Source organism: Sycon ciliatum, chromosome 6 (genome assembly GCF_964019385.1).
Source record: "Sycon ciliatum chromosome 6, ocSycCili1.1, whole genome shotgun sequence".
NCBI lineage: Eukaryota > Metazoa > Porifera > Calcarea > Leucosolenida > Sycettidae > Sycon > Sycon ciliatum.
This window is the reverse complement of record NC_088648.1, coordinates 9,161,531-9,189,074: the sequence shown is the minus strand read 5'-3', so window position 1 is coordinate 9,189,074 and position 27,544 is coordinate 9,161,531. Positions and strand designations below refer to the sequence as shown.

Here is a 27,544-nt window from a genome sequence, read left to right as displayed (position 1 = left end):
GTGTGTATATGTCTGTCTGTCTGTATGTGTGTGTGTCTATGTGTGTGTGTGTTCTGTGCGTGCGTGCATGTGTGTGTGTGTGTGTGTGTGTGTGTGTGTGTGTGTGTGTGTGTGCATGTATGAGTGTGTGCATGTGTGTGTGTGTGTGTGTTCTGTGTGTGTGTGCGTGTGTTCGTACGCGTGTGTTTGTGTGTACGTGTTGCTGGGCTGGCGGTCTGTACATGTGTGATGTGTGTGGGTATACACATGCCTACACTACCTATGTTGTTCTTACTAGGGTGGATGGAGTTACACTCCACTACATATAGCATGTATGATGAGTTACATCGATATTGCCAAGCACCTTGTCAAGTGTAAAGCCAAGGTGGACAAAACTGATTCGGTAAGTTGCACACCACTCTGCCTGTACATTGAAGGATGACTCAATATTGGCTCATGTACTAGTCAGAGATGCCAGACTTTGCCTGTACAGCACTCGTGTTTATGCTTGTGAACCACATTGGTGGCTGTTTCAGATTGGAAACTCATAACCATTTTATTACCACAAATATCGACACCCATGGATTATTAGACGATGTCCGTGACATGTACGCGCTCATTTTAGAACCGATGCTGAGATTACTTGTAGAATAGAAGACAGTGTGTGGATAGTTGGTGATGGTGAGTAAAGTACTCTGGTAGGCTGTAGGGAATGTGAACCATGTTGTCAGGAACATGGGTGAAACTTACCATCCAAGCACACCATTTCATGCAAGAAGCATGATAATCATTCTGAGGTTATGGGTGGAGAGTAGGACTAGATAATTGACTGGTGTCGGTCGAGCGTAACATTATAAATTCATTCAACCATAATGTGTATTGAGAAGTACATTTTGGAGTAGCAATGTAGCATTGTCACATGTTTCCTAGTCCAGTCAGTTTCAAACACACCTGGTCTGATATCAATGCAGACATGTAGTGTGATAGATGATGTGTACATTGCAGTTCAAAGGAGTTATGTACGTAGACTATCCATGCCTTTATTTGTGTAATAGACCATTCTCAATACCAGAAAGTAATGGTTTTATTTGTGTAATAGACCATTCTCAATACCAGAAAGTAATGGTTTTATTTGTGTAATAGACCATTCTCAATGCCAGAAAGTAATGGTTTTATTTGTGTAATAGACCATTCTCAATACCAGAAAGTAATGGTTTTATTTGTGTAATAGACCATTCTCAATGTCAGAAAGTAATGGTTTTATTTGTGTAATAGACCATTCTCAATGCCAGAAAGTAATGGTTTTATTTGTGTAATAGACCATTCTCAATGCCAGAAAGTAATGGTTTTATTTGTGTAATAGACCATTCTCAATACCAGAAAGTAATGGTTTTATTTGTGTAATAGACCATTCTCAATGCCAGAAAGTAATGGTTTTATTTGGTAGTAGCAAGGTACATTCCCTAAGTGCCATTTTTCCATTGCAGGATGTTTAAGTGAGTGAGTGTGTGTGTGTGTGTGTGTGTGTGTGTGTGTGTGTGTGTGTGTGTCTGTGTGTGTGTTTAGAAGCCACTGTCGTGTATCGTGAGATGCTAATGTGTTCAATTGTTTTTTCTAGACCTAGCTTAGAGGAACATTGCCAATTGAGCAATCAGAGTAGCCTACATTAGAATCCCGTGACTCGCAGTAGATTGCGCATCATATTATATAAGAAACAGACTGCAGATAGATTGCACATATGAATGTCTGATCTTGTCTTTACCTGCACACAGGCTGGTCGACTTCCTGTTCATCACGCTGCTGCGACTGGACATCTGCAAGTCGTCAAGTATCTACTAGATGTCCAGCCCGACATGGTCTCCGTAGAGAACAGAGTGAGTTAAGAAATCTCTTGAACTGTAATGGTCACGAGTCTATAAGCAAAGAGTGTGCACCTTTGGCAAATGAGTGCAGGCGCATACGCATGGGGTAGGTTCCTGTTGCCCGGAAACCCCTCTAATGTGCTAAACGCACCTCTTTGCAATGATGTTTTCAATGTAGTTTAGTGAGTGCACCGGTGAGCGTGCAACACTAGTACATGTACATGTACTTCCTACGCGTCATTAAAACTGTCACTTCCCACAGCGATTTTTCCAAATTGTTTTCTACACTCGAAAGGCAAAGAAATCAGGTAGAAATTGAGGCAGAGCATTGTCAATGGACCAAGCTTTAGTTTGTGGCCTTCCGCTTCGCTGCACTTGCAGCTAAGATCGACGTCTTCATCAGAGTTTGAGACAGACCCTTCAGCACTCAACAATACGCTGAACATGGCGCACGTTCAAATTCAGGTCAAGAAACTTTGTTTTCAAGCGATCCATGCCTCCAGGTGGCAGGCGATGAAGACAAGCTAGCATTTTTCAAGTACGCTGTAACGACCTTCCAGCGGGATAGGGTAAGCAGTTCCGCACCTTCTTTCCTTGGCAAGCGCTTCGCCGATTTTGTTGGGGTTTTCAGACCTGCTACCTTTGCAGCAACATGCGCCACAAGTACCACATTTTAGGAATTTGAGAACACTTTGTTCTTGCCATTGTCAACCTCAGCATTTCATATTCAGGAGAGATACCAGGAGTCTTACACTCGAGCTTGCAGCTTTGCCCACGGGAACGATGTGGGACGGCACGAGCTCCAGAAAAACGATATGCGCTCTGGGGCGGACTTGTGCGAAGCGCAATCAATTTGCTTGGTGCGAAAGAGAGCTCCGACAAAGTCCGAGACCACCACGGCTTCAGTAACAAGTAGACATTGCGCAGGAAGGGTCGCACCAATGTTCGAACACAGAAAACAGAGATTCGGACTATCTGACTAAGATGAGCCAAGTCACAAACATAGCGATGTGCGAAGTGACAATTTTAATGAAGCGGAGGAAGTACAGTCAACTTCGCTAATAACGACTGCGGATATAACGACAATTCGCGAATAACGACAGCATTTCCATGCCCAGAGCAAAGTCCCTTCCAACTGTAATACATATAATGAGACTTCGTGTATAACGACACTTCGCGAATAAGGACACCTTTTTGATGCCCCGCCGAGTGTCGTTATAAACGAAGTTGACTGTATGTGGCAGCACTCAATGCTTGTAATCTTGACAATCAACGAGTCATAGTGCTAGTATAGTGTAGACCAGATAGTCGTGGCTTTTACTCGAGAGTTGCGACTCCCCGGTGTAGTCATTAGAATCATAGGCGTACTCACGGCTCTACTGTCTACCAATGTCCGTAGTTTGGCGAAGCTGGGGACCCGGTAACCTACTAGCCACATATGCGGCAATCTATGCCATCACAGTGTGGGGTTTTGATCGTTGCGCAGTGTCATGTTGAAGGAAAAAGGACGAAAAGCATGTTCCGCAATTGCAATTTTTCCCGCCGCGAGGAGCTGAGTGTTGTCTGGGACTGTAGATGGTGGCCCATGAGAAGCTATGCTGGGTTGAACCTGCATTCGAGGGGTGTTGAGCAATAGCTTAGCAGCGCGCCATAAAGGTGAAACGCTTTTACTAGTAGCGACTTGACTGACTCTGACCGTATGCTCGGCGAGGTCATTGCCCTGCGGATGCAGCGAACTGCTCGTGTGGTGATGTATGCCGTACTGCTGCAGGTAGGTTTCAAGCTGTACGCTCTGGACGGTGGGCCATGGTCGGAGACAAACGTCTCAAGGAAAATATGGGTTCCGAAGATGGATTACAACTCGTTGATAACACAGGGATCGATTTACTTTGATTTTTTTGCATAGCAGTCACTGCTACACAGTTTTACAATTGACTAGCAACTCCCAGTATTGATTAGCAGTTTTCCTTCATCAAAAGTTTACATGTATAGCTGTACAATAGCAGGATTTCGTACAGAAGAGGACAATAGCTGCAGTTGCTATTTGCTTTTCCAAGTGAATGTTCGACCTGAATATTTACGTTAGAGTTTTCGCTTGGGCACGTTACATGTTCAGCGTCCATCCGACTTCGAGTTCTTCACAACACAATGTCCTTGAACAGGGCAGTTCCACTGATTCCTCCGACAAAGAAACCTCAGGAAAGCGCTCAAACGATCGTGACATTTCGTGCAAAGCGCATCGAATTTCGCTTTTCTCCTTTTCTTCATCGAAACGAATCGACATTCCTGGCGCGTCCACTGAGTTCTTTGTCCCTCTTCTGGACAGTGAATCACTGATCAGATCATTCACTGACATGTTGGCTACATGAGACTAAGAACCATCTACTTCAACTGTGCCTTGTCGAACAGAAACTAACTGAGCTTGACGGTCGACAGTGAAAGAAGAAAGGCAGGTGAGAACATCAGGAAAAGTCACCGCGGTGTAGATCTACAAAACTTCAGAAGACTGCAGTCATGTACGCCCAGTGCTAGTGCAGTGTCCAAAATCGAAAGAGCGCGATCCGCTACCCGCGCGCGGACTGAGCAGGACAGGCCAGTTGGTTGGAGTAGTAAAATACTACTCCCTAGTCAGCAGTGTGTACAACAGTCGCATGTAGACTGCACACAGCTGGTCTTTGTACTGTAGTGCATCGCAGTTTTGGGCGATAAAAAACGAAAAGCGAATCGCAGCCAGTGAATTTTGATTCGCAAACTGCGATGCGAACCCGGATAAATTGATCCCTGTAACAGGCTTAGGCAGCGATCACACCGAGCTCGATTCAGCCATTCAGCCAAAAAAGCGCCTGTTTACGTCACGATTACCATGGAAATGGCTGAAAATGTCCTGCAAGCGACTTTCAGCCGTGGCTGACTCGCAGCCGTTTTTTCAGCTTGTTTCAGCCACAGCTTGTACAAGCGGCTGCCGAAATTCAAAAATTATTTTGAGTGCGCTTGGGACACACCATTCATGTAGACTTGTAGTGAACACGAGGCGGCGAACTGATATCGATGTTCTTTCTTGTTTCCGTGCTACATGTATGCCTTCACCTTGGCTTTGGTTTTGACAATGTCTGTCTATCCAATAGTTCAGTTTGATTTTCTCTGATAACCATGGATTCCTGGACTGCCGGTTCCTCTAGAGCGTAGATTGTTGGAGCTGTGGTACGAGGCCAAGACAAGGCACCAAACTCACGACTGAATTCATGAAGAAAGGTACGAAGAAGAGAGTGGATTGCGATGGAATTGAAGAACAGCAATCGGCGGGGCAGAAAGCTCAAAATCAGGAAACACCGTCACCCGAATCATCGCGTTCATGTGCACCGAACGAATAAAAAGAGCAAGAAGTCGCAATTCAGGATCCGGGCTTCCTTTGCTTCTTGTTGTTCTTGATTTCTACTTCTTCATCAAAACTGAACACAAGTTGTAGATCGCCACTGTTCTGCTTTCCGATCTCTTGCGAACGTTGGTGTGTTTCGAGACATTCAAAATTTGGTGGGCAAAAAACAAGCCATTCAAGCTTTGCACTCGGTGTCTGGTGTGACCGCTCGACAGGGAGCACACAAGCCAGCTGAGCGCAAGCGATAACAAGCCCAAAGTGGCTTGTTTCGGTGTGACCGCGGCCTAAGCAGGCAGTGCTGACATACATGCTAACTCCACATATCTGGAGTAATAATATACTACAACCAGGTAGTTTGCGGAGTAGAATTGCATCCAGTCGGCTGCAACCTTCTGCCATGGCAGGTCGGGAAGAGTGTTAGGATGGAGCGTTTAAACCTTCGGGCGGTGAGTGTTGAACACACAGTTTGCAGGACGCGCTGAAATTGGCCAGCTGAACACTCAATCCTGGCAAACACACTGACTGCTTGGCACGGGCACGGCACTTCGTGATGCCAAGATGGCCCGAGTTGAGTCACTCGAGTACATCAGGAGCAAGGCCTTTGGGATGACAATCTTTTGTCCATACATAAGTAGACCAAAGCACACAGTTAAGTTGTCTTTAGCGTTGTGGTATAGCCAGATTGAAGGTGGAACACGTTTGGGATGTGACCAGCTGCTTTCGACATACTGGCGAAGTAACTTACAATCCGGTTCGTTTAGCTGATGGTCTCAGATTTCTGCAAGGCGAGCATCAGAGGCCGGCATGCTGTCAACAGTGGCAGAGGCAAACTCTTCAACCTCTCCGATGAAACGTACAGCACTAGCACAAGACGACTGTAGACCAGGAGAGTGAGAGAGTGCATCAGGAATGACTAGGTGCTTTCCTGACAGGTGTGATATCGAGAAATCAAACAGCGTCAGACCCAGGCGGAACTGTTAGTTACCTCCTCCCGTACCTCTTCTAGCTGGCCTGCATGCACTTGCGTACTCACCTTTTGTCTCCTTTTGTTCCTTTGGCCTGGGTAGCTACTTGCGCGCGCATAATTGCCATAGCTACCCAGGCCCTTTATCTTGCCGTTCATACTTGATCTCTTTCTCTTTCTCACTCTTCAATAATCACCATGTAGTCGTTTCGTTCGTCCTGGTCTTAGTCATCCCGTCTCTAATAAATGTCGTTCCACCAACCTAACTTGTTCCCGTTGTCCTAATTCATACTCAACATTGGCGCCCGACCATTGCTCGGAACCCACAACCCTCGTCCTCAACCGCCACTCGTCTCGTCCATGTCCATCTCGTCTCGTCTCCAGCCTCGTCTCGTCTCCAACCTCTTCTCGTCTATGTTAACCTGGTATCGTCCATGTCAACCTCGTCTCTTCGATGTCAACCTCGTCTCGTCCAAGTCATGCAGGTCAGCTACTTTCTTTATTTCTCTCTTTCTTTTTCATCCGTCCTTCATCGTCAAATTTATTTTCGGTTAATTTTATTTTGTGATTTTGTAGTGTGTGTGCGCGCGGGTGTCCTTCATTAATATTAGGGTCCGATCATGGTGAGCCACGCTCTTCTATTTATGTCGTATATTAAATTGTAACTAGGCTGTATTAGCCTTGCAAAATACTAGTAATCAGAATGCAATTCACGTTCCTCGTCAAACTCCAATAGTTATTTTTTGTGCCATTTTTCAGCGCGCGGGCTGCGCGAACAGCGTTACATTTGTGCCTTGCAATATCCTGTGGCCGACGAAAACTGCGCGCACAAGTGCCACAGATGAGGGGCTTCACCACAGGCTCCATGCGGGACTGGACAATAGCGTCACGGCAAGTGGCCCGCCATCCCTGTTGATCTTGGACGATGTCACCAAGGTGCTCCAGAGGAACGCCAACAGGCATCAAGTCGCACTTTGCGGAGTCCTTCCAGCGCTTATGGGGTCCATGCGGTGGACGTTTGGACGGTAACAAGCCGTACAGCAGCTGACGAGGGATTCGATCCTGCATGCGGGACACGTGGCCAAGCCATCGAAGTCGGCAGACTTTGACTTTATCCGCGATCTCCTTCATATCGCCCCACATCTTGCACACCTGGAGAGAGGAGATGTGCTCCTCTATTTGCCAGCCACGATTGACCTTCAGGATGGAACGCACGCACTGCAGATGAAAGGATTCCAGGCGACGGGCATCACGCTGCCTAACGGTCCAACTCTCAGAGCCATAAAGAAGGACGGCCAGCACAGTCACTCCATAGACAACGCCCTTAGTGGCCATGTTAATAAAGCACACGCACACACGCACACACACACATGTACCCGTACACACACATACATACATACATACACACATGAACACATGCATACACCTTGAACCTTGAACCTTGAACGCCCATTGCCGTAGCAATGATAGCGATGGCTTCGTCACACTGAGGTTCTAGACCCGAAATCTGCAGTATGGCGCATGCCGCTTGAAGTCACCAGGACGACGGAACACTCTGTCACAGCGGTAGTTGGGGCACGGGATGTCTGGGGCTTCCTTCTCGACCCTCTGTCGACAATACTGAAACCAGACGGATCTCTCCTGCGCTGTGTCATACCAGTCCGCTTCTCTCCTCCCATTGCTCACAACGAGAGATACCGAGAATTGTGCGAATACACTGATGGTGAAAGGTGTTGAGTCGCCGAATATGACCCGCTTTGATGGGCCATGTCTCCGCACCGTAGAGAAGAGCAGGAAGGACAATAGCACGATACACCAGCCGCTTGGTGTGGACCGAGAGATGTACGCACTGAAATATCGGAGACATCAGCACGCCGAACAGCCGGGACGCCTGCCCCAAACGAGCAGCGAGGTCCGCATCCACCGTTCTGTCAGCAGAGAGCACGCTGCCAAGGTACCGGAACCCATCCACCATGTCAATCCTGCTGTCACCACCGAGTCGAACGGGATCAACTGATGTTGGTTCACCCACCGCCATGCCCTTCGTCTTTCTAATGCTGACGGTCAGTCCCATACGCACACACATAAATACACAGCCCCCCCCCCCCCCAACACACACACACACACCACACGTGCACGCACACACACACACATACACACACACACAAAAGCACACATATACATGACGCACAACCTACACTCTACACTCTCTTGCACTGTTATTTACCTCAAGCGTAGTGATTATTTACCCTCTTATTTTGGTTTTCACTCCGCCTACCCGTGTCATTAGTTCACACTAACTTGACATCTTTGCACTTTCCCCTGTTCATTTACACATTTATATAATTATTAGTAGTATTCATGGCTAGTTATCATTGTTGAGACATATTTCCCTGATGAAGGCCTCATGAAAACTGGTTGAGAAAATCTAGAACTCCAAAACGAGAGAGCTTGTAAGCTCAGGGCCCTACGCTATGCTTTTTTTGCCTAGCTCATCATGCATGTTATTAGAACTGATGGAATTGTTTTTTTTCCATTGATTGGCTACATCAAACTTTCTCTTTGCACTCGAGGGTAATACGACACCGTCTACCACCTTGATAACCTAGGCAAAAAAGCATAGGGATGTTATAAATTTTTCATTTCTCCTATTTTTTAAGACATAACCTGGGATTCGAACCCACACTATCGCCCTGCATGCATTCCCCCGATACACTTAGCTTACATACTCATTCTTCCAAGTTGCTTCACGTTATGATCTTGCATTTGAAAGCCCTATTTTTCATTTGAATATTGTGGCTAGCTGTCTTTGATGGTCCGGTACGGGACAGGTACGGGATAGCGCCAGGCATCTTTTCCGTTTGCCGTTCTTCGGCCACAGCTCTTGCCTTCATCTCTGGTGCGGGTGTAATCTAGTGACTTCGTATATGCGTTATAATAGACCAATCCCTTTGTCTGGGTTCGTGAAAAGGGCCACGCGTGCAAGTCAGCTCGTGTGAAGTGCATGGTTTTGTATTTAGTTGGTATGTGGCAGCTTATGGGACAAAGAGACTTTTGCTCCCTGAGCTTGTGTATGTAAATAGTTTTTTACGTCGAGTATGACAGCTTCAATGCCCAACCATACCACAACGAACTGATCGGCTATATCATTGCATTGCAAAAACATTCTGTCTGTTCGAATTACATGCATGATGAGCTAGCCAAAAAAAGCATAGCATAGGGCCCTGCGCGAAAAAAATAGCCTTTCTCTTTGCATTCGAGAGTAATACGACACCGTCTAACACCTTGATGACCTAGGCAAAACATGGATAGGGATGTTATGAATTGTTCATTTCTCCTTTTTTTCCCCAAGACATAACCTAGGATTAGAACCCGCACTATCGCCCTCCATGCATTCCCCGATACACTTCGCATACATACTCATTCTTCCAAGTTGCTTCACGTTCTGATCTTGCATTTGAAAGCCCTATTTGAATATTGTGGCCGGCTGTCTTTCGTGGTACAGTACGTACGGGACAGGTACGGGATAGCGCCAGGCATGCCGATGGCACAAACAAACAAACAAACTGAGGCTTCCTGCAGCTTCATCTGTGAAAAGAATTCGGGACTGGTTCGGATGTGATGTGCAGCGCTATGGGAATGGGTGTGTCCACCCGAATTCTTTTTTAGTATGTCTATTGGTGGGGGAATATCAGGCTGAAACAACAGCAACCTCACCAATCATTTGCTCCAAAAGTACCTGTGACTATTGGTGACTCTCCTACCCGGCACTGATACCTGCATAAAGCACCTCTCATATACTGACATCGTAGTAATTCTGCAACTTCTAGCACTTCTGACACCATGTTGTATTCTGGTTCTTTAGGAATTAGGATACTATTGTATTATTGATTCACAGGCAATATGAAGGAGAAACCTCTTTTAAATGTGGCATCAGCAGACCCCAGCTGTAAGAGGTACTGCGCGGGCATGTACATGTTGCGGTACACGTAACTTGTGTACACGTTATGTAAGGGTGACACGTGCTCAAGAGAAACGCATAATACATAGCATGACACGGCAAGTACCACAGCTGTCACTATTGTGCTAACTTTTACACGTTATGACTAATCAGAATCATGCTTATAATTCTTAGAGCTGGGTAAGTACAGATAACATGTAAAACTTTAGTCACAGTAGGTTATACATCATAATTGTGTAAGATACAGACTGTAGATAGATAACACATGCGAATGTCTTGTTTTGTCTTTACCTGCACACAGTACGGTTCCCTTCCTGTTCATTACGCTGTTTGGAACGGACATCTGGACGTGGTCAAGTATCTAGTAGATCTCCAACCCTACACAGTTTCTGTGAAGAACAAAGTGAGTAAAATATTCTCTGGCACTGTAATTATTATGGGTGTATAACACAAGAGTGTGCAACTTTTTTTTTTTTTTTTTGTTTGTTTATTTAGAGTCGAAGAACAAACAGGCAAATTTGCCTAATTACATGATATCGACTAAAAAGGAGAATAAATTATAAAAGGCCAATGAAGGTAATGACACTGAGTAGAGTGGGTAGTAAAGTATTACTTTGTTAAAGCCAGTTAGGCCAGTAAAGGAAATAATAGTACAGCGGGCAGTGGCATTACTGAAAAGCAGCATGTGCTGGGAGGGATCGCATGAATCGGTGGTACTGTGGGATTTTCCTGATGTCGGGCTGGAGCCTGTTCCACAGTGATACACATTGGAATGAGGCAGAATGTGTGCCAGCGGATGTCTTTGGCCAATGACTGACTAGAATCTAGATTCCCTACATCAGCCCGCATCGAAAAAGTCCTTAGTTCCGTGTAACCCAACCGCCCTCTGTTTTGAGCAGAGACCGATACTTCTTTGTTGTATGCACTCATGCATATGTACATCATACGCATGTGGATATACATGTACGTGCTCGCACTTCAAGTTGTGCCAATGCCAAGGCTCCTTCCTACTGCTCCTGGCGAGGCTCTGGCCGGCTAGACGTCCTTTGTCCTTTGTTTCAAGTTGACTTGATCGAGTCGGATTTGTTGCATTGTGGTTCTATTTGCCAAATGTAACGTATTCGACCCTGACATGCTTTAGTCTCAAAAAGTTAGCGGCAAAACGTTTCCGTAACTATGTTGATGGCGGCTGGGCCATCGTCAACAGCTGTGTTGTTCGAGCAAAGTGCCCTGAGTAATTTGCTGGAAACTCTTCATCCAGAAGTCATCACTCGCTTCAAAGCAGTGTTTGCTCCCAAAACGGGGCCATGCCGCAACAGTACTGACAAGAGTAATAATGTTGGACTTCAATTGCAGTTCGGACGCCAATTTTTTTCTCTGCGTTGGAGCAACAGGAAGATGTAGTTTCTGGCCCGCGACGATCGCTGAATGATGTGTTGATGCGCAACGTCTTGGAGCTCTACTCTGCTCGGTGTCGGAGTATATGACCAGTTTCACTCTTCCTGGCGGTCTAATTGAGCTGTTGATTGCTATTATAGTCTACATTGTATGCCTGCTTTATCCACCACACATTTTCTATCTTGGTTATGTACTGTACTCATATCGGTATATGCATACCGGCACAGTTTTGAATGCATAAAAATTGTCATCAAAAAAAGAAAGAAACCGACCGACCAACCGGTATTTTCTGGCCATGTTACCCGAAACAAAAGACTTTTTTCGGTGTGGTCTTATGCAGGTCATTTTCCTATGGCATAATATACACGTATCTGTGTGTGTGTGCGTGCGTGCGTGCGTGCATGCGTTTGTGTGTGTGTGTGGGGGGGGGGTGTGCGTGTGTGGTGCCAGCTAGGTAAGTTGGTGGGTATACTTATGCCAGAGAGTGTTGGGTCTGTTGCCAATGGGCTCGGCTGCTTGAAGGCGTAATGTTGTACCTGCTACCTGTGTTGGTTTCAGGGTTCAGATTCTCTCGATTTGAAGTATACATACCTGTTACCCATGGACTACTTCTTGCTACATTAATTCTTGTGTAATCATGGCGCTAGTGAAGCTAATGTCAGATTCTTTTTGATTATGGCCACCCACACCAGTAACAAGTATTACCTTCACTGGGGCAGGGGTAACTGCAGTTGGATCCCGGGACGGATACCCTGATGCCTGCTATCCTTGTTCTGCACCTTGTCCTCACCCGCTTACTGAGGTATGGTGAGCCGATAAGTGGAATCATTTCCAAGTCCACCCAGAGTTTTGGGGGTGTCGGCCGTTGGGCGGTTCAATAGCCAATTGAGTCACTTTTCCAAGATTCCTTTTAAATCTCTCTCCCCTCTTTGAGGGAGACTCGCGTGACCAGTCATGGAAATGAGCAAGTACAGTACAGTACAGGGATTGTGTGTGTGTGGTACATGGTGTGTGTGTGTGTATGTGTGTGTCCCTGTTTGCAACATCGCCTGCTGGTAATGAGACTGCCTTGAATCTGTTCAACTCGACCGCTTCGGAGTTCGGCCTCACAGTGAGCGCGACCAAAATCAAGTTCTTGGTCACGAGAGCTGGTGACGGCTGCGGACCAGGCGCCAATGCAGCTTGCCGATGTGGAGATCGAGTGAGTGCCGGAAATCAAGTACCTGGGGTGCATCATCCACTGTGGCGGCCGTTCATCGCAGGATTTCAGCGCTCGGGTTGCAAGTGCGTCCCGGGCTTGTGGTGCTCTGCAGCAATCTGTTTTCAGGAACAAGAACTTAGATCTTTATATTGAACGCTGTGTGTTTTTATAAAATGCTTGTGTCGAGTCTCTGCTCCTGTATGGGTCCGAGTGCTGGACGCCGCTGAAGCAGGACCTCCGCCGCATGTCTGTTTTCCACATGCGATGCGTGCGGTCGATATTGCGTATCACACGCCATCGTTGCTGGGATGAACACATATCAAACAACCAGCTGCTTGAGTGGTGGGGTGACTCTTAAACTATCGTCACCAAGGTTCAGCATCGGCGCCTCGAGTGGCTAGGCCATCTCGCCCGCATGGACGACGTGCGATTGCCCAAACAGTTGCTGTTCGGCACCCTGCCATCTCGTCGCCCGGCACATTGCCCACGTCGGCGGTGGAAAAACTGCACTGTGAAGGACCTCCGCTCACGAGACCTTGAAGCGGACTGGTACAGAGTGGCCCGTGACTTTCGCCCAGACTGAAGGCTGGCTTACACCTCGGAAGCCCCGGATCCCCCCGGACCGGCACCGGTGACTTGCTTTACATGCGCCCGGCACTTCGCACGTCAGGGCGACCTCGCTAGGCACAAGTGCATGGCTGAACGGCAGAAGCCGGTTTCGGACCAGAGAGTTGCATGTCAGTGCCCTCGGTGTCATCGTTGGTTCCGGAGCCGCGGTGGTTTGGCTGTGCATCGTTGCTCCGCTTCTACCTTGTGCCCAGTACCGATCGAACCAGCTGCTGTTGTCACCGGTGACACTACTGCTCGGAGTTGCTGCAATGCTCATTGTGACATCTGCAATCATTGTTTCCGCTCAACCCAGGGATGCAACCGCCCTCGCTGTTCAACGCGCTGCCACCGTCCAACGGCTAGAGAGCGGGACAAGTTCCCTCATATGTGTATCTGCTCTCGCCGGTTCCGTCTAGTCTCGCATCTGGAGCGCCATCGGGTGGCGTGCTCTTTCTCTCTCTCTGCTGCCCTTCCGGGGCCCACGTGACCCTAGTGGTAGTGGCTCTACAGCACAGGACAGGCGTGTGTATGTGTGTGTGTGTATGTGTGTGTAAGTTTGTCTGTGTGTGTGTGTCTGTGTGTATGCGTGCGTCCTTGCGTTCATGCGTGTGTGCGTGCGTGGGTGAGTGGGTGGGTGCCATGGTGGGTGTTATCACCTCTTTTGTAATGAACGGTGCTCTTGAAGCTTTCATCAAATCAACTCTGTTTAAGACAGCCACACTATTAGCAAGCAATGGCCGAAAATTCACATGATTTACGGGTCTACAGTTGAGCCAAGGGAAGGTGTACACAAAAAAACTATGGACAAAATTTCATCAAACTAACATCACCTTATGTGGCAAGAGTTCCTGTTGTGAGAGGGTGGGCGTGGATTAGGTGGCGTGGATTGGGGGGGGGGGAGGGGAGGCGCAGTCGTCCAGTTGATCATGCGGCTTGCAGCGCTTATACAAAAACAGCAATTATTATTCTACGGGACAAGACTGCCTAGTATATCTCTGTGCAAAAAACGGTTAGAATGTGTTTTTTTGGAAACACAGCACAACACAATGAACATAATTGTAGAGCACGAGAACACAATACTATTATTGCCAATTGTTCTGGTCATAGATGGCCACATTGATTTCAGAGATATGAGTAAAGCGGGATTCACAGAAGCTTTTTTGCGATGCGATACGCGATGCGACAGGCGCGAAACCGGGAAAACCCCAAATCGCAGCCTTGTCGCACCCCACGCAACTGCCGCAACTGGGTCATCGCAGGCCATCGCAGAAGTTGAGCTTGGCTCAACTTTTGCGATGCGATGCGATGCGACAAGCGATTTGGCGTACGATTTTGACCTTTTCTACTGCAAAGTTGTACAAAGGTTCAAGAGTTGCCTAAAAATTTGTACAAGTTGTATCAAACCGCGCGAATATCATGGTGACGTAGCCAAATCAGCAAGATTTTGTCGCATCACTGACTTCTTCTGTGAATGGTATTTCGCGAGTTCGCATCGCACGCGTCCGTCGCAGATCGCGTCGCATCGCGTGTCGCATCGCAAAAAAGCTTCTGTGAATCCCGCTTAACGAATGCTTGATGTTGACCACACAGGATCCATCCATTCCACGATATGGCAATTGTCGTCAGTTCCAGTAGAGTTCAGGTACCCGTGATATCGTTATGTTGGTTTTGTTGTGGCTGCTATGGCTGTGTAGGTTGGGAGAACTCCTCTTGGTGATGCAGCGTACACAGGGGAAGCAGGTTGTGTACCCTACTTGCTGGAAGTCACCTGGATCAAGCTAGCATATGATGAGGTAAGAGTTGAAAAAAGTAGGTTGTGTTATGAATAGGTCTACCAGTTTTGTCTGTGAAAACATGCTCGGCTACTGTGAAAACCTTTGCTCTGGAACTACTCCCCTCCCCCCGTCCCCTCACCTGTACAAGTTCTTATCAGTTTGATATGATTGTTGTTCCTGAAACACGTAGCTTTACATAAATTTGGATAACATGGACGATCTCCATGGAAGCCGGTTGGAATATGATGAAAGAGTACTTTCTGTAGATGAAGTGCATAAGAGAAGACTAGCATGCGTTCTTCACTAGTCTATTTCCTCACTGCCTACTTCAAGGTGTATTGGGTATCATCATCGTGTACAGAGCATTTCTGTTTACCCTTCGTTTTAGTCAACTTCTTTTGGGCATGATGTTAAGTATTGAGCAGTGTCAGAATAGTCTATCATTTCTTACTGTGCACCTGTGCTATATACGGTGTAAGAAGTAAAATGGCGGGTGTGTTTTCTGTGGTATTTTGGATATGTGATGGTTATTGTGACTAGTGAAATTGATGACAGTGAAGAGTGTATCGCTATACCAATATTGGTTCTATGTTTCCAATCCAGGCAAAGGAGATTGTGGAGGAAGCCAGAAGGATAGCTCAAACCCGCGGAAGAACGCAAGCATTCGACTTGATTAAGGTGAAACATGTTATGGTTATAGGATTACTAACTCTTTGCTGGTGAATGACAGGAATGAAAAATTGGTACGAGTTGGGAGTAGCATTGATCCTTAGAGGAGACAGGAGAGAACAGGAGAAGCCCAAGATTGCGTTACATCAACACGCACAATTCGAGTAGGGAACGAGAATGAGAGAGAAGGAACGAAAAGCAGTGAAAGAATGAAAGAATGAAAAGTAGTGAAGAGGTAATGCGAGTGACGGTGAGAGAGAGAAAAAGAATGGGAGAGGTCTTTCTAGATTTCTTGATGAATTCACTCAAAGACATTGCAATGATGAAGTGACTGATGGACAGAGAGCTGGCAAGATCACTATCAATGTCCCTGTTGATCGTCATTCGAGTCTCCAGGCAACAATTGACAGCCATGTATTGATAGAACCCGCAACTCACTCAGGGATAACCCTATAATTGTATTGTCACAGCAATGGGATACCTGGTCGGAGCTGATTGCTCACAATCACCAGCAGTGGTAGGCACTGAAATTGGCTATTCAAATGTTCTGGCTAAGAGCAGATGATCCAAGAGTAACAACAGAGGTCACGGGGAAGAGTAGATCAGGATCGCAAGGGACGACAGAGTCACTATACAATGACAAGATATATGGGGCGCAATGAGTGTCGAATGTCACCATTTGGTGGAAGACAAAACTGGAGACATATTTCTCTTCTAGTACTGTCGGTGTTGTAGCAAGCAGAGCAGTCAGATTAGTGATCATTCATTTCTGATGCGGGCACCAACACAGAATGCGGATAGCTAATGTGAGAGACTCTCCTCTGAAATCTCATTGAATTCCTGGACAGACTGTGTTGAGTTGTGTGTGATTATGGAGATTGACACTATACGAGTGTGCTCTCTGAGCCCACTATGGACTCATACATCAATTGCCCTAATAATTGGGTTGAAATACTGGTTACATTGAACAACCTGACAGCAACTAGCCTACTGTCAGATTTAAGATGGTGTCTAGTGTCTAGTGTACATGTATGTCCAGCTGTGTGGATATACTGTAATATCTACAGTTGCACTCTCTGAAATTCGACCCGTGTCCATATTTGGCAATCTCAACTTGCACGACCCTGGGTGTCCTGGAAGTGGCACGAATGCAGCTGGATGTAAATATCCGCAATACTGCTTGTATAATCACAACTGATCGAGGGCGCATCCGGCTTTGCAATTTTGGTTGAATTTCACCGAGCGACACTGTAGTTCTAGACAGTGTTCAACTTACATACTTTGGATATTGTTGTTGTGTGCTGCCTGTGTATGCTCCAGACCAGCTTGATACGTGAAGAGTTTGGTGTTGAGGGTTACACTGATCCTACTGAACTGATTGCCAACGTGTGTGGAGCAGAAGGTTCAGGAAAATCTACCTTCATTTCATCCTTCACAGCAGAAGGTTTCTTCAATAAACGGCTACGCAAGGAGAATCAACCGGACATGAAGGCAAAAGATTTAGCATCCCGAACAAAGGTGAGTTGAAAGCAATTCAAAAAAGTAGAATGCACAAAGTGCTACCTATTGAAATTTGGATGAATGCATTGTTAGTCCAAATCGTTAGTGGTCAGTTTTGTTTCATTCTATCTAGACACAAATCAACATGAACGGGAAAGTGCAGAATGTAGGTATTATGAACCCTACAGGACCAAACTGTTAAAAAAAAAACCACGCTAAGCCAGTCACAACGAGAAAGAGAGGTAAACAGAGCCATGAAATGTGACTGGTGAAATGTTCATGCTGGTGTCTGCAAGTGTCGTGTGGTCTTATCTGGTCACAAGACAAATTTACCACTACTAGAAACTGACGGACCAAATGAAGATTGCATCAGCAATCTACAATTTACCCCCCAGACAATTGTGAATTTATAGCTGATAAAGTCATCGTGGAATGAGATATACATGACTAAAGGTACTGTGATTATCGGTTGCCGATTGTTTGTATTTCTATCAATAAATGAATCTACTGCTATGTATGTTATATACACATAGTATTACTACCAGAACTACCGTACTGGCGCGATAAGAGCCCTCTCTCGAATAGTGCCGCCAAGTTTGGTGTCCTTTTGCTAATTTAATTGTCCAGGTCACCTTCCTGGTGGTTTCAGGATCAAAATTGTAGATCTTGTTGCTGTTTCTGCTGAGTCATGATAGTTTACAGGAAACATTAGGGTTTGGTTCTTTGCCTTCTTTGCACGCGAGTATGGTATACTGTTGCTGTAGAACAGTGTGATTGTGGTGAGCTGGGTATGATTCATACAATGTTCTCTTGCTCATTAATTTTGTTTTATCTGTTACATAATTATAGGGAATTGAAGAAACCATTTACAACCAATCGCAGGTGAAGGTGCATTTTCGCGACTTTGCTGGCCAAGAACATTATACCGAGTCACATGACATATTCACGGTTGCCATGACAGCACCATCTGTTGCCGCAATAGTGGTGGACGGCACAGAGTGTGTTGATGAGATCACACAGACTGTCGGTGCAACTGCCGCCAATATAGTTTGTCGCCTGTCTGCACCTGATCATGGTAAGTGGATAGCAATAGATAATTGTCTTGCCTGTCACGTGATCCATTCAGCCAATCTTGAATACTGCAACTAGATCCCTGCCAGCAGCCACAAAGTTAATATGAAAGGCACAAACCCTTCCAGTGTCCTGTTCAATCACAGGGTTTCTCAGTAGAAAACATGCCAAAAACGACAAACAGTTGATCATCAGTCCGCTCTGGTGCCCATATCATTCAAACTAGTTCTTACAAGACATGAACTTAGGATGAAGAGACTTACTAACTTCTCCATTCTGGCATACAAGAAAGAAAAGGGAATACTTTGCTTTCTTGGATTGACTAATTGTGTATTCATGGACTGGTATTCCTTGTCATTAGCAATTGCATCACTTTGTCTTCTTGCATTATCAGGTTCTCTACCGACTGTGCAACAAGAACAAGAACAGCAGCAGCAGCACCACCACCACCAGGAAGATCTGCAACAGGCGGAGAAACTTGATGTCATCGCAATTGCCACACGAGCTGACCAGCTAACACCAGAAAAGCGCATTGAAGTGGAGAAGGCCATAAGGAGGGGAATGAAATCATTCTCTCAGCGCTTGGATCTCTCCATTGTGAGAGTAGTGGACGCTAGAAAGTCCAACAGTTCCAGCATGAATGATCTAAGAAGTGAATTCATGCACTTGATCAATCGAGTGTTGGCGGTAAGATTTCTCATTTCCCAATTTTGATCATTTTTTTCTGCCCTGAGTGTTGCTCGAGTAGCTGGTCGAGTAGCCAATCCACCTCCCCCCCCCCCCCAACCTTGCCCATTTCCCGTTCCTCCTCTGGCTGTTGTGAGTCAATCAATTGTAAAGTCAAGTGGGGGAAAAGCGTTAACTCCCTAATGGCAAGCAAACTCTTTCCTATTAAAGTATTGCCAAAGTCGCTGCTGCCTCTATTTCGTACTATTTCAACTTTGTCTGCAGAAGTCACCAAGGCAACCGCGTTTGCTTCAGAAGGCTCGGAAGCATTTGGATGAGGTTCAGGCATCGATGCCCAATCCATACTGTTCAAGAGCCGAGTTTGTTGCGGCATTCAAGAAGGCAATCCAAGGAACCAACACTGCACCGCGAGAACGATTCGCTGACAGGATAGACAGATATCTACGCGTCCTGACTGCTTACGGATATGTAAGAGCAATGCATGTATAGCAATGTTGACATGTGATGTTGAATTTCTGTGTGTACATATAGAATGGTACACAGAAAAGATCGAGGTTTGAATTTGAATTTCCTTGTTCACATGGAGGTTTGCTATTCTCAAAGCCCATTATGACTTCAAGGTTTTGAAACTTTGCCGGCTGGGTGCCCTTAAGACCTGCACCATGTGTTACATTCTAGATTTCGCTAATGTCTTCGTCCAACTCGGATGAGTTGACAAACATGTCACCCTGCCAATTTGGTTTGTGATTCTCCGAGAACCTCATGAACCATACACACGCACGCACGCACGCACGCACGCACACACACACACACACACACAAAACCTCCATGGTGCTCTAGGTAATGAAGCTCTTTTGAGGAGATTTTTATTTTTATTTATTTATTCAACATCTCCTGGCCCGTCCGAAGACTGCCAATAAACATGAGAGGTCAGGTGATAGCCAACCACGGCAAGCTAAAAGGGAAAAAAAAAGAAAGAAGCTGTCAGAGAGGGAAAGGAGATAGGGAGAGAAAAAGAAAGGGAGGCACATTAATAATACATGGGATCACTTCGGATGAGACAGTGTGGAAAGCTGGACTGTGAATTTCCTGATATCCTGGCATGTCTTGATGCTAGTAGGCAGGTTAGACCAAAGGGAGTATGCTGAGAAGAAAGGGGATTTCAAAAACAGAGAGGAACTAGCTCGGGGCAGTGATAAAGCATTGCGTGTTGGTCTAGTGGTAACAAACCAGTTGTACTTGGCAATATGTTTCGGGACTTGGGCTAGGAAGATTTTTTGCACAAGGATACAAAGATGCTGCTGATGTCGGGCAAGAAGAGGGTGCGTGGAAGCAAGTTTATAAAGACAAAGGGAGGCAAATGTTTGGTCTTTTCGAAACAGAATTTTCAGAAGCAAGCGTTGATGTACCTCCAGTCTGTGGAGTAAAGTCTGAGACAACCCGCACCAAGCTATATCGCAATAGTCAAATATAGGCAAAATGTACGACTTAAAGAACAATTTTCTGCAGTTATCATTCAAGTGTTGGCAGTGGGGTTGTAGCATACCTAAGGACGCACTCGCACGCTTGCACACAGACTGGACTTGTGGAGACCAGGAGAGTTGGCGGTCGAGAATAACGCCCAGGTGCTTGTGCTCGTTAACAACTTTAATAGGTGTACTATTTAGACCAGGAAAATACAGAAGTTGAGTGGGGGGCGAGGGGGAGAAGAACATGGCCTCGGTTTTGGCGAGGTTAGGCTTCAGTTTCCAGGTTTCCATCCATGTTACTGTAGCGTTGACCCCGGACTGCATGGAGGCCGTGAGGTTGTCTGCCGAGCTGTCGGAGCACATCAGAGCAGTGTCGTCAGCAAAAAGACTTACATTTGGTACAAGGGCTGGCAAGTCATTAACGTACAGTAGAAATAGGAGCGGCCCAAGTATGGACCCCTGGGGTACCCCAGACACGACTAGTAATGGGTCTGATAGGGAGGTAGATACTCTGACAGTCTGGTGGCGGCAGGAAAGATAGGATGAGAGCCATTGCAGGGCTGGACCGTGTACCAAGAAGACGGACTCTAGCTTTGCAAGCAGACCACGATGCCAGACGGTGTCGAAAGCTTTCGCTAGGTCAAAGAACACGATGCCAACATGCCGCCGGAGGTTCCGCTGGGTGTAGATGTCTTGTACTAGACGTGTTAGTTGGAAAGTTGTGGAGTCTCCACGGCAGAAACCGGATTGAGATGGTGAAAGCGCTGGGGTGACGTGGCAGTACAGAGACTCAAAGAAAATACGTTCACAGACCTTGGACACAGCGGGAAGGAGAGAGATTGGTCTGTAGTTGCCAGCCTGAGAGCGTTGGCCTTTCTTATAGATCGGGACGATAACAGCAGATTTCCAGACGGACGGAAATACTCCTGTACGATATGACATGTTAAAGAGCAGGCACAAGGGATAGGACAGAGATGGCGCAAGCCATTTGAGAACCTCATTGGGTATGCCATCTTCGCCAGGGGACTTACAATTCTTCAGGAGTTTGAGGTGCTTACAGACGGTAGCAGTCGTGGTAACGACGCGTGTGAGTGGTGCGCTAAGTTCAGGGGCTGGGGACAGCGATGGAATGACCCAATTCGGATCTTCCGGAATGCCGGATGAAACAAACTGCTTGTTCAGTGTGTCTGCAATCGCCTTCACATCGTGCTGGCGGTTGCCATGGGAGTCCGTCAGGTACTGGATTGGCGCGCGGGAGGTCCCGCGGCACTGGTTGCGAATGAATTGGTGGAGTGATGGGCGATCGGGGGAGGAGAGTGTTGCAGAAAGAGAGTTTAGAAAGGAGCGGTGTGAGGTACGAGAAAGGTGCTTGACGAAGTTGCGTTGAACTCGGTAAGCCTCCCGGTTAACCGGCGTTGGGAATTTCTTGTAGATGCTGAAAAGATCACGCTTGCGCTTCACTTCAGATACGAGAGACCGTGTCACCCATGGGGGACTAGATGTCGAGGATGTTGGGTTGGAATGTTTCCGGTTGTTGTAGCCGATAGCAAAGTTAGAGAGGTGCTGTTGGAACCCTCGTTCAAGGACGGCTGCAAAGTGATCTACCGCGGCGTCAACAGTTGGAGAGCCTTCTGGTTGCAGAAACGACCAGTCGTGGCAGGAGAAATCAGCGTTCATAGAGTCCCAGCACTGAGAGGGAACTCGACGGAAGCGATATGGGAACGGTTTGCGAGAAGGAAGTGGCAGGTCTGGATCCGAGGGCAATGAGACGGCGAACTGGCATGAAACCATGAGATGGTCCGAGGAGCCAAGAGCGCAAGCTGTGTGAACGTCCGTCGCCAGCAGGGGTTGGTTCGTGAAGACAAGGTCTAGACATGACTGTGTTCCGGAAGATGTTGTGTGCGTTGGACTCTGCACCAGCTGATCCAAACCGAAGCAGGTAAGGGTGCGAAAAAGTGCCGCCCCAGCAGGACACGTTAAATCCGATGGGCACCACCGTTTGTGCTTACTGTTAAAGTCCCCAGCCATTATGACATGGTACGATGACATGGGAACGGTTACCAAAGCACTAGCTAGCATATCACAGAAGTGGTCTATTTCCGTGGTTTTGACTGAGGGCGGACGGTAGGTACAGCAGACGAGGATGGGTGTCGGGGAGCCTAAGATTGGGTGAAGCTCAACCCATACGGATTCACAGGTCGGACGAGCAAGGTCGTCGCGAACTTGGACTCTTCCGAAGCGATTTTGCCGGACAAGAATCGCAACTCCACCATATCCTCTGGTTGCCGTACCGGATTTGTTATCATGAGGTGGTCGGTCGCGACGAAATGTGGTATAACCGGAGATGGTGAGCGCTATGCTTGGATTTAGCCATGTTTCATTTAGACAGATGACATCAGGTTTGTTGAAATCAGCAATGACAGACAGTTCGGCAGATTTGTTAACGATTGAGCGGCAATTTACGGAAAGCAAGGTCAGTTTACCCTGGCAAGGGGGGAAGTAGGGCCGAGCCAGTGGATTCAGCTGTGGTCGCGCCATCATGCTGAGCCTGAGGAGAGGACGTTGTTTGCCTGGTTGGCATTGCTGGTGTCAAAACTGTCCGCGGCAAAACGCCAGGGCCTAACCGTGTGCGAAAGAGCATCTGGCCAGAACCCTTTGTCACCGACTGTGTTCTCATCAGCTGCCTCGACGGTCACCCGTGCGTAGGCAGTTCTGAAGTGCTTGGATGCAAATATGACACCTTCCTGAATCTGCACTCCTCGGGCAGAGCACCATTCAGCAATTGATGATGCGGAGCAGTGTGGCTGCACGTTGCCAACGTAAAACACTTTGCGTTTGGCCCGGGGTGATGCCGTGAGGTCTACTGCCGGCTCGCTATCACGAGCCGGCTTGGTGTAGCGGGATGTTTCCACCCGCCTTGTTATGCTTTGAGCTAGCTGGGACTGACTACTAGTATCTGCCGCGTGCCTTTGTCTCTGGGCGGCTCGAGTGCGTCTGCCCTGGTGTTCCTGCCATTCATGTACTTGTTGTTCAGTATCGGTGGACCTACGGGATGCATCCAGGCCTGCTGCAGGGCTGGAGCTACGACTTGGAGTAGTGCTGGACCTACGGGATGCATGCACGCCTGCTGCGGGGCTGGAACTACGACTTGTAGTAGTGTTGGGTTGTGGCACACGCGTTTCTCCTGGCAGGCTGCCACTGCCGGCGTGTGTACCAGCAGCAGCAGCAGTTTGTGTGGCGGTTCCTAGTACTACGTCGCTGTACTGGTGTGGCATGGCGTGCTGTGTGTGTACGGTAGTATCTCGCAGGTCAGCCATTTCCCGCCTCAGCTGTTGAATTTCAAGCTTCAAGGAAGCAATTTCATCATCTCTTCCCACCCTAATTGCCACTATTTCTTTATTCAGGTCCATTATTGTCGAGGACAATGCGGCCAAAGCAGTCGTGACATGTCCTATACCGGTCATACCTTCCAGGATGGGGTGGGACCCAATCCCCTCCTTCCGGAGCGCTCCCACCAGGTCGGGCCGTGAGAAGGAGTCCGCTTTCGGGATGCCAGTCCGGGTGGCCAGGTTTTGTAGACAGTCGAACGTCAGAAGGGCCAGGTCGACATGCTCATTGGTGGCCATAGTCCGCAGTACAAGTCACAGCTCCTGTAGGTTACAGTTACAGACTCGGAAAGGCTGATAGGAGCGGAGCTCCTAAAACTGCATCCGCACTCGAAAAAAAAAAAAAAAAAAAAAAAAAAAAGATTGTTGCCTTCTGGAAAGAGATAAATTGTAGTTGTAGAATGAATGATGAGTAAGAACTGGAGACATTCTGTTGAGAAACTATATGCCCACATAAGAGAAAATGGGAAGTTTGCCATGAATTGATGGAAAATACTGAAGTCCACTGCAAAATGTAACCCAAAACTTGTTGCTGTATGCACACCAATAGGCCGTTAGGTTGTATATTTGAGTTTTATACAATAGATATTGGGAGTCAAAATTTAACTTCAGTTGTCCCTCTCTAATCCGCCACCTTTTGCAGCAGCATTTTCTGCTGGATAAACAAGGGTGCTGGATTATCAAATCCTGCTCTCCAACCCGGCCCACCTACAAACATGTTTGTGTTAAAAGTCAAAACGCACAGATTTCTGTGTCAATCTAATTACTTTGTGGAATGCATGTCTATACAGTGCATAGGATAGTTGCAAGGGTATGTTACATGTGTAGAAGGCTACATGATAAGTTAGTTCATGCATGTCATGCACTCACCAAACTAACATAGCTGTGCACAGGTAAGGTATGCGATGTACAACTGTTGGATTATAAAATCGAAATATGTACAGTTGGAGCGATTTGTTGCAGAAAATCGCTTCGGGAGCCGCAATTCAAGTGCCGGATTAAAGCGTCAAAACTGAACTGAAAAATCCGTTTCGCCGGAAAATGGGCTGGTTTGCGAGAGTTCTGGATAAACAAGTGTCGGATAAGAGATAAGAGAGGGAAATAGACGTTTCTTTGTACTTGATCTACATTTCTGTTGTGTTTATGTGTACGTGTGTGTGTGTGTATGTGGGTGGGTGTTTGTGTGTTTGTGTGTGTGTGTGTGTGTGTGTGTATGTGTGAGTGTGTGTGTGTGTGTATGTGTGTGTGTATGTGTGAGTGTGTGTGTGTGTGTATGTGTGTGTGTGTGTGTGTGTGTGTGTGTGTATGTGTGTGTGTGTTTGTGTGTGTGTGTGTGTGTGTGTGTGTGTGTGTGTGTGTGTGTGTGTGTGTGTGTGTGTGTGCATGTGGTATGCCTTTGATACTGCTAAAGGTCATCACATTCCCAGAGCTGAATGATCTGGTGGTTCATCAGCCTCGCTGGCTCCTGCAGGACGTGATCGGGTTTATGTACTCGTCCAACGTCTTCCCCCACCGCTCTGATGGCATTGCCAGGGAATACAAGATGAGTGAAGAGGAGTTCGTCCGTTCACTGACTTCATTCGCCAAAGTTGGAGAAAAAGCTCCGCTCTGCGTGCGTATGGTTCTACAGCTCGGCTTGTCCATCCACTATCAGAAGGATATCCTTGCTCTCTCCCTGTTTCCCGAGTGCACACAGCCATTGAAGGTGCACACAGCCTTCATGACCTCACAAGTGATGGTAGGTTCTGTGTATACCTGCAATGGCTGTGTGCCATTCTCATCTGGTCTCATTGTTCAATGCCAAGCACGTGTATACGACTACTCCGCCTGCTTTTTCTCCAGTACTGATCCCATGTTCTTCAAGAACACCATCATTGTCCACCCGCATCCGCACACAACAGCGCTGATTGTGTTTTCGTCCGACCGTCAGCGCTGTTGTATTGCAGTGACGTCCAGTCGCGGTACGAACCTGCAAGTGGTTCACCACGTCCACTGGTTATTTCAAGCTCTCTTCCTTGACCTACTGAAGAGATACAGTCGTGGTACTTCGGTAGAGCGCACTGTCCTCAGCCTGAGCAGCATGCGTCAGCTTATCAAGCAATCCGCTTCACCAGCTGCTATCTGTGCAGTGGTTGCTTCCTACCCGTCCGAAGCCGTCATTCTTGCCGCAAGCAGTGTGCAAAGCAAAGATGTCAAGGACGCCAGCGGTGTGTTCGTTGACTCGGTGCAGGATCTTCATCACGTTCCTGCCACGCATGTCAGTATGCTTCCTGCCACATGTACTGATCGCCTGGAGAGTCTGCGAGATTCCGCATTCCTTAGCGATCTCCAATCAAGCCTAGATGTGAGTGAGAGGGAAATCAGCCGACTTGGTGGCCCCCAATCATTGTCGCCCGCTGGACCCAGTCGGCTGAATGCCTCGCTGGTGTTGTTGGCATGGTGCCGACAATCTCATCGTCACACATCTACTGTGCTATACAGCAGGTTAGCTCAGCACTGCTTTTCTTCGCCATTCTCCGTTTTCTACCGAGAGATCTGCGGGATGCTGGTGGAGAATGAGAACATGGTGAGCGGAATAAGAATTTTTTAAAGTTTTCCGTAACTATGAATCTCTGCTGTCAATATTCATAAACAAAATTACAAATTTGCTTGAGTGAGAACGGTGCATGTTTTGTTTGATCATATCAAAATTGAATATCATGAACTTGTAGTTTGTAATCTTCTTCTTATGAAGCAAGAAGTTTTAGATGATATCAGTCATTTGCAACAATGCATTTAAGATAATATCTGTTTTCACTTGGTACAATTTCCATAACTAGATTTCACTTGGTAAAATGTCCAGAACAACCTTGGCAAGACTACAAAATAATTTAAGTTTTCTAGCCTCTCAAGGAACCTAAGTTATGCAAAGCTAAGTGTGTGTGTATGTGTGTGTGTGTGTGTATGCGTGTGTGAATGTGTGTGTGTGTGCGTGCGCGCGCGCGCGTGGGTGTGTATGAGTTTGCATGTTTGTGTGTGCATTTGCATACATGTGTGTGTACATGTGTGTGTGTACATGCGTATGTGGGTGTGTTGGTGTATATGTATGTGCACGTGTGTATTCTCATGAAGCTGATGGAAGCATTCCCGGACATCATCACCTATGAACAGCGGCAGTTGAAGGAGCAAGAACGTCTTCGTTGCCAGGCCGACAGTAAGTACATTGTGCATTTCCGCTATCAGGAAGCCTGTACTATAAGCTGTGTGCCCACCAAATCCAGACAATATCCATCTCCATTCTTTTTTTATACCAATTTAGCTCCAAAATCTGATCTTAAACCGGCCTGAAGAGTATAATTGTTTGCTATGCTCCACATTTAGCTTGAAGACTACATAAAAACTATTAGGATTAAAAGCATACAGTACTAATTGGAAAAGCAGTCAATGCGTAAAATACGCAGCAAACCTTAAATTTCAGGAGCTTTGACCATTTCCCATTGTCAAAATCTGAATGTGATGATGGTTTTCCGTATTGATTTGTTTGTTTGTTAGAAACAATGGAGAATACTTGCACCCATGTTTATACACAGTCTACAGTCTAATGTGATAATAGAGAGGTTCCGCACTACGTAAAGTTGGGCAACTTTACGTTAGTGGG

The 27,544-nt window shown here is 46.9% G+C and overlaps 1 protein-coding gene across 1 annotated transcript in view; it reads left to right on the top strand.

Annotated features, from left to right (window-relative positions):
* The window catches only part of LOC135819303 (uncharacterized), a 49,487-nt gene that overhangs the window by 14,159 nt on the left and 7,784 nt on the right, over positions 1 to 27,544 (top strand). Inside the window, exons 4-14 of the mRNA XM_065332486.1 lie at positions 278 to 382; positions 1,752 to 1,853; positions 10,444 to 10,545; positions 15,045 to 15,143; positions 15,729 to 15,803; positions 17,115 to 17,312; positions 18,144 to 18,369; positions 18,760 to 19,052; positions 19,317 to 19,520; positions 25,319 to 26,473; positions 27,019 to 27,100. Of these exons, the coding sequence (XP_065188558.1) occupies positions 278 to 382; positions 1,752 to 1,853; positions 10,444 to 10,545; positions 15,045 to 15,143; positions 15,729 to 15,803; positions 17,115 to 17,312; positions 18,144 to 18,369; positions 18,760 to 19,052; positions 19,317 to 19,520; positions 25,319 to 26,473; positions 27,019 to 27,100 (2,641 nt within the window). The remainder of the gene's footprint in view (positions 1 to 277; positions 383 to 1,751; positions 1,854 to 10,443; positions 10,546 to 15,044; positions 15,144 to 15,728; positions 15,804 to 17,114; positions 17,313 to 18,143; positions 18,370 to 18,759; positions 19,053 to 19,316; positions 19,521 to 25,318; positions 26,474 to 27,018; positions 27,101 to 27,544) is intronic.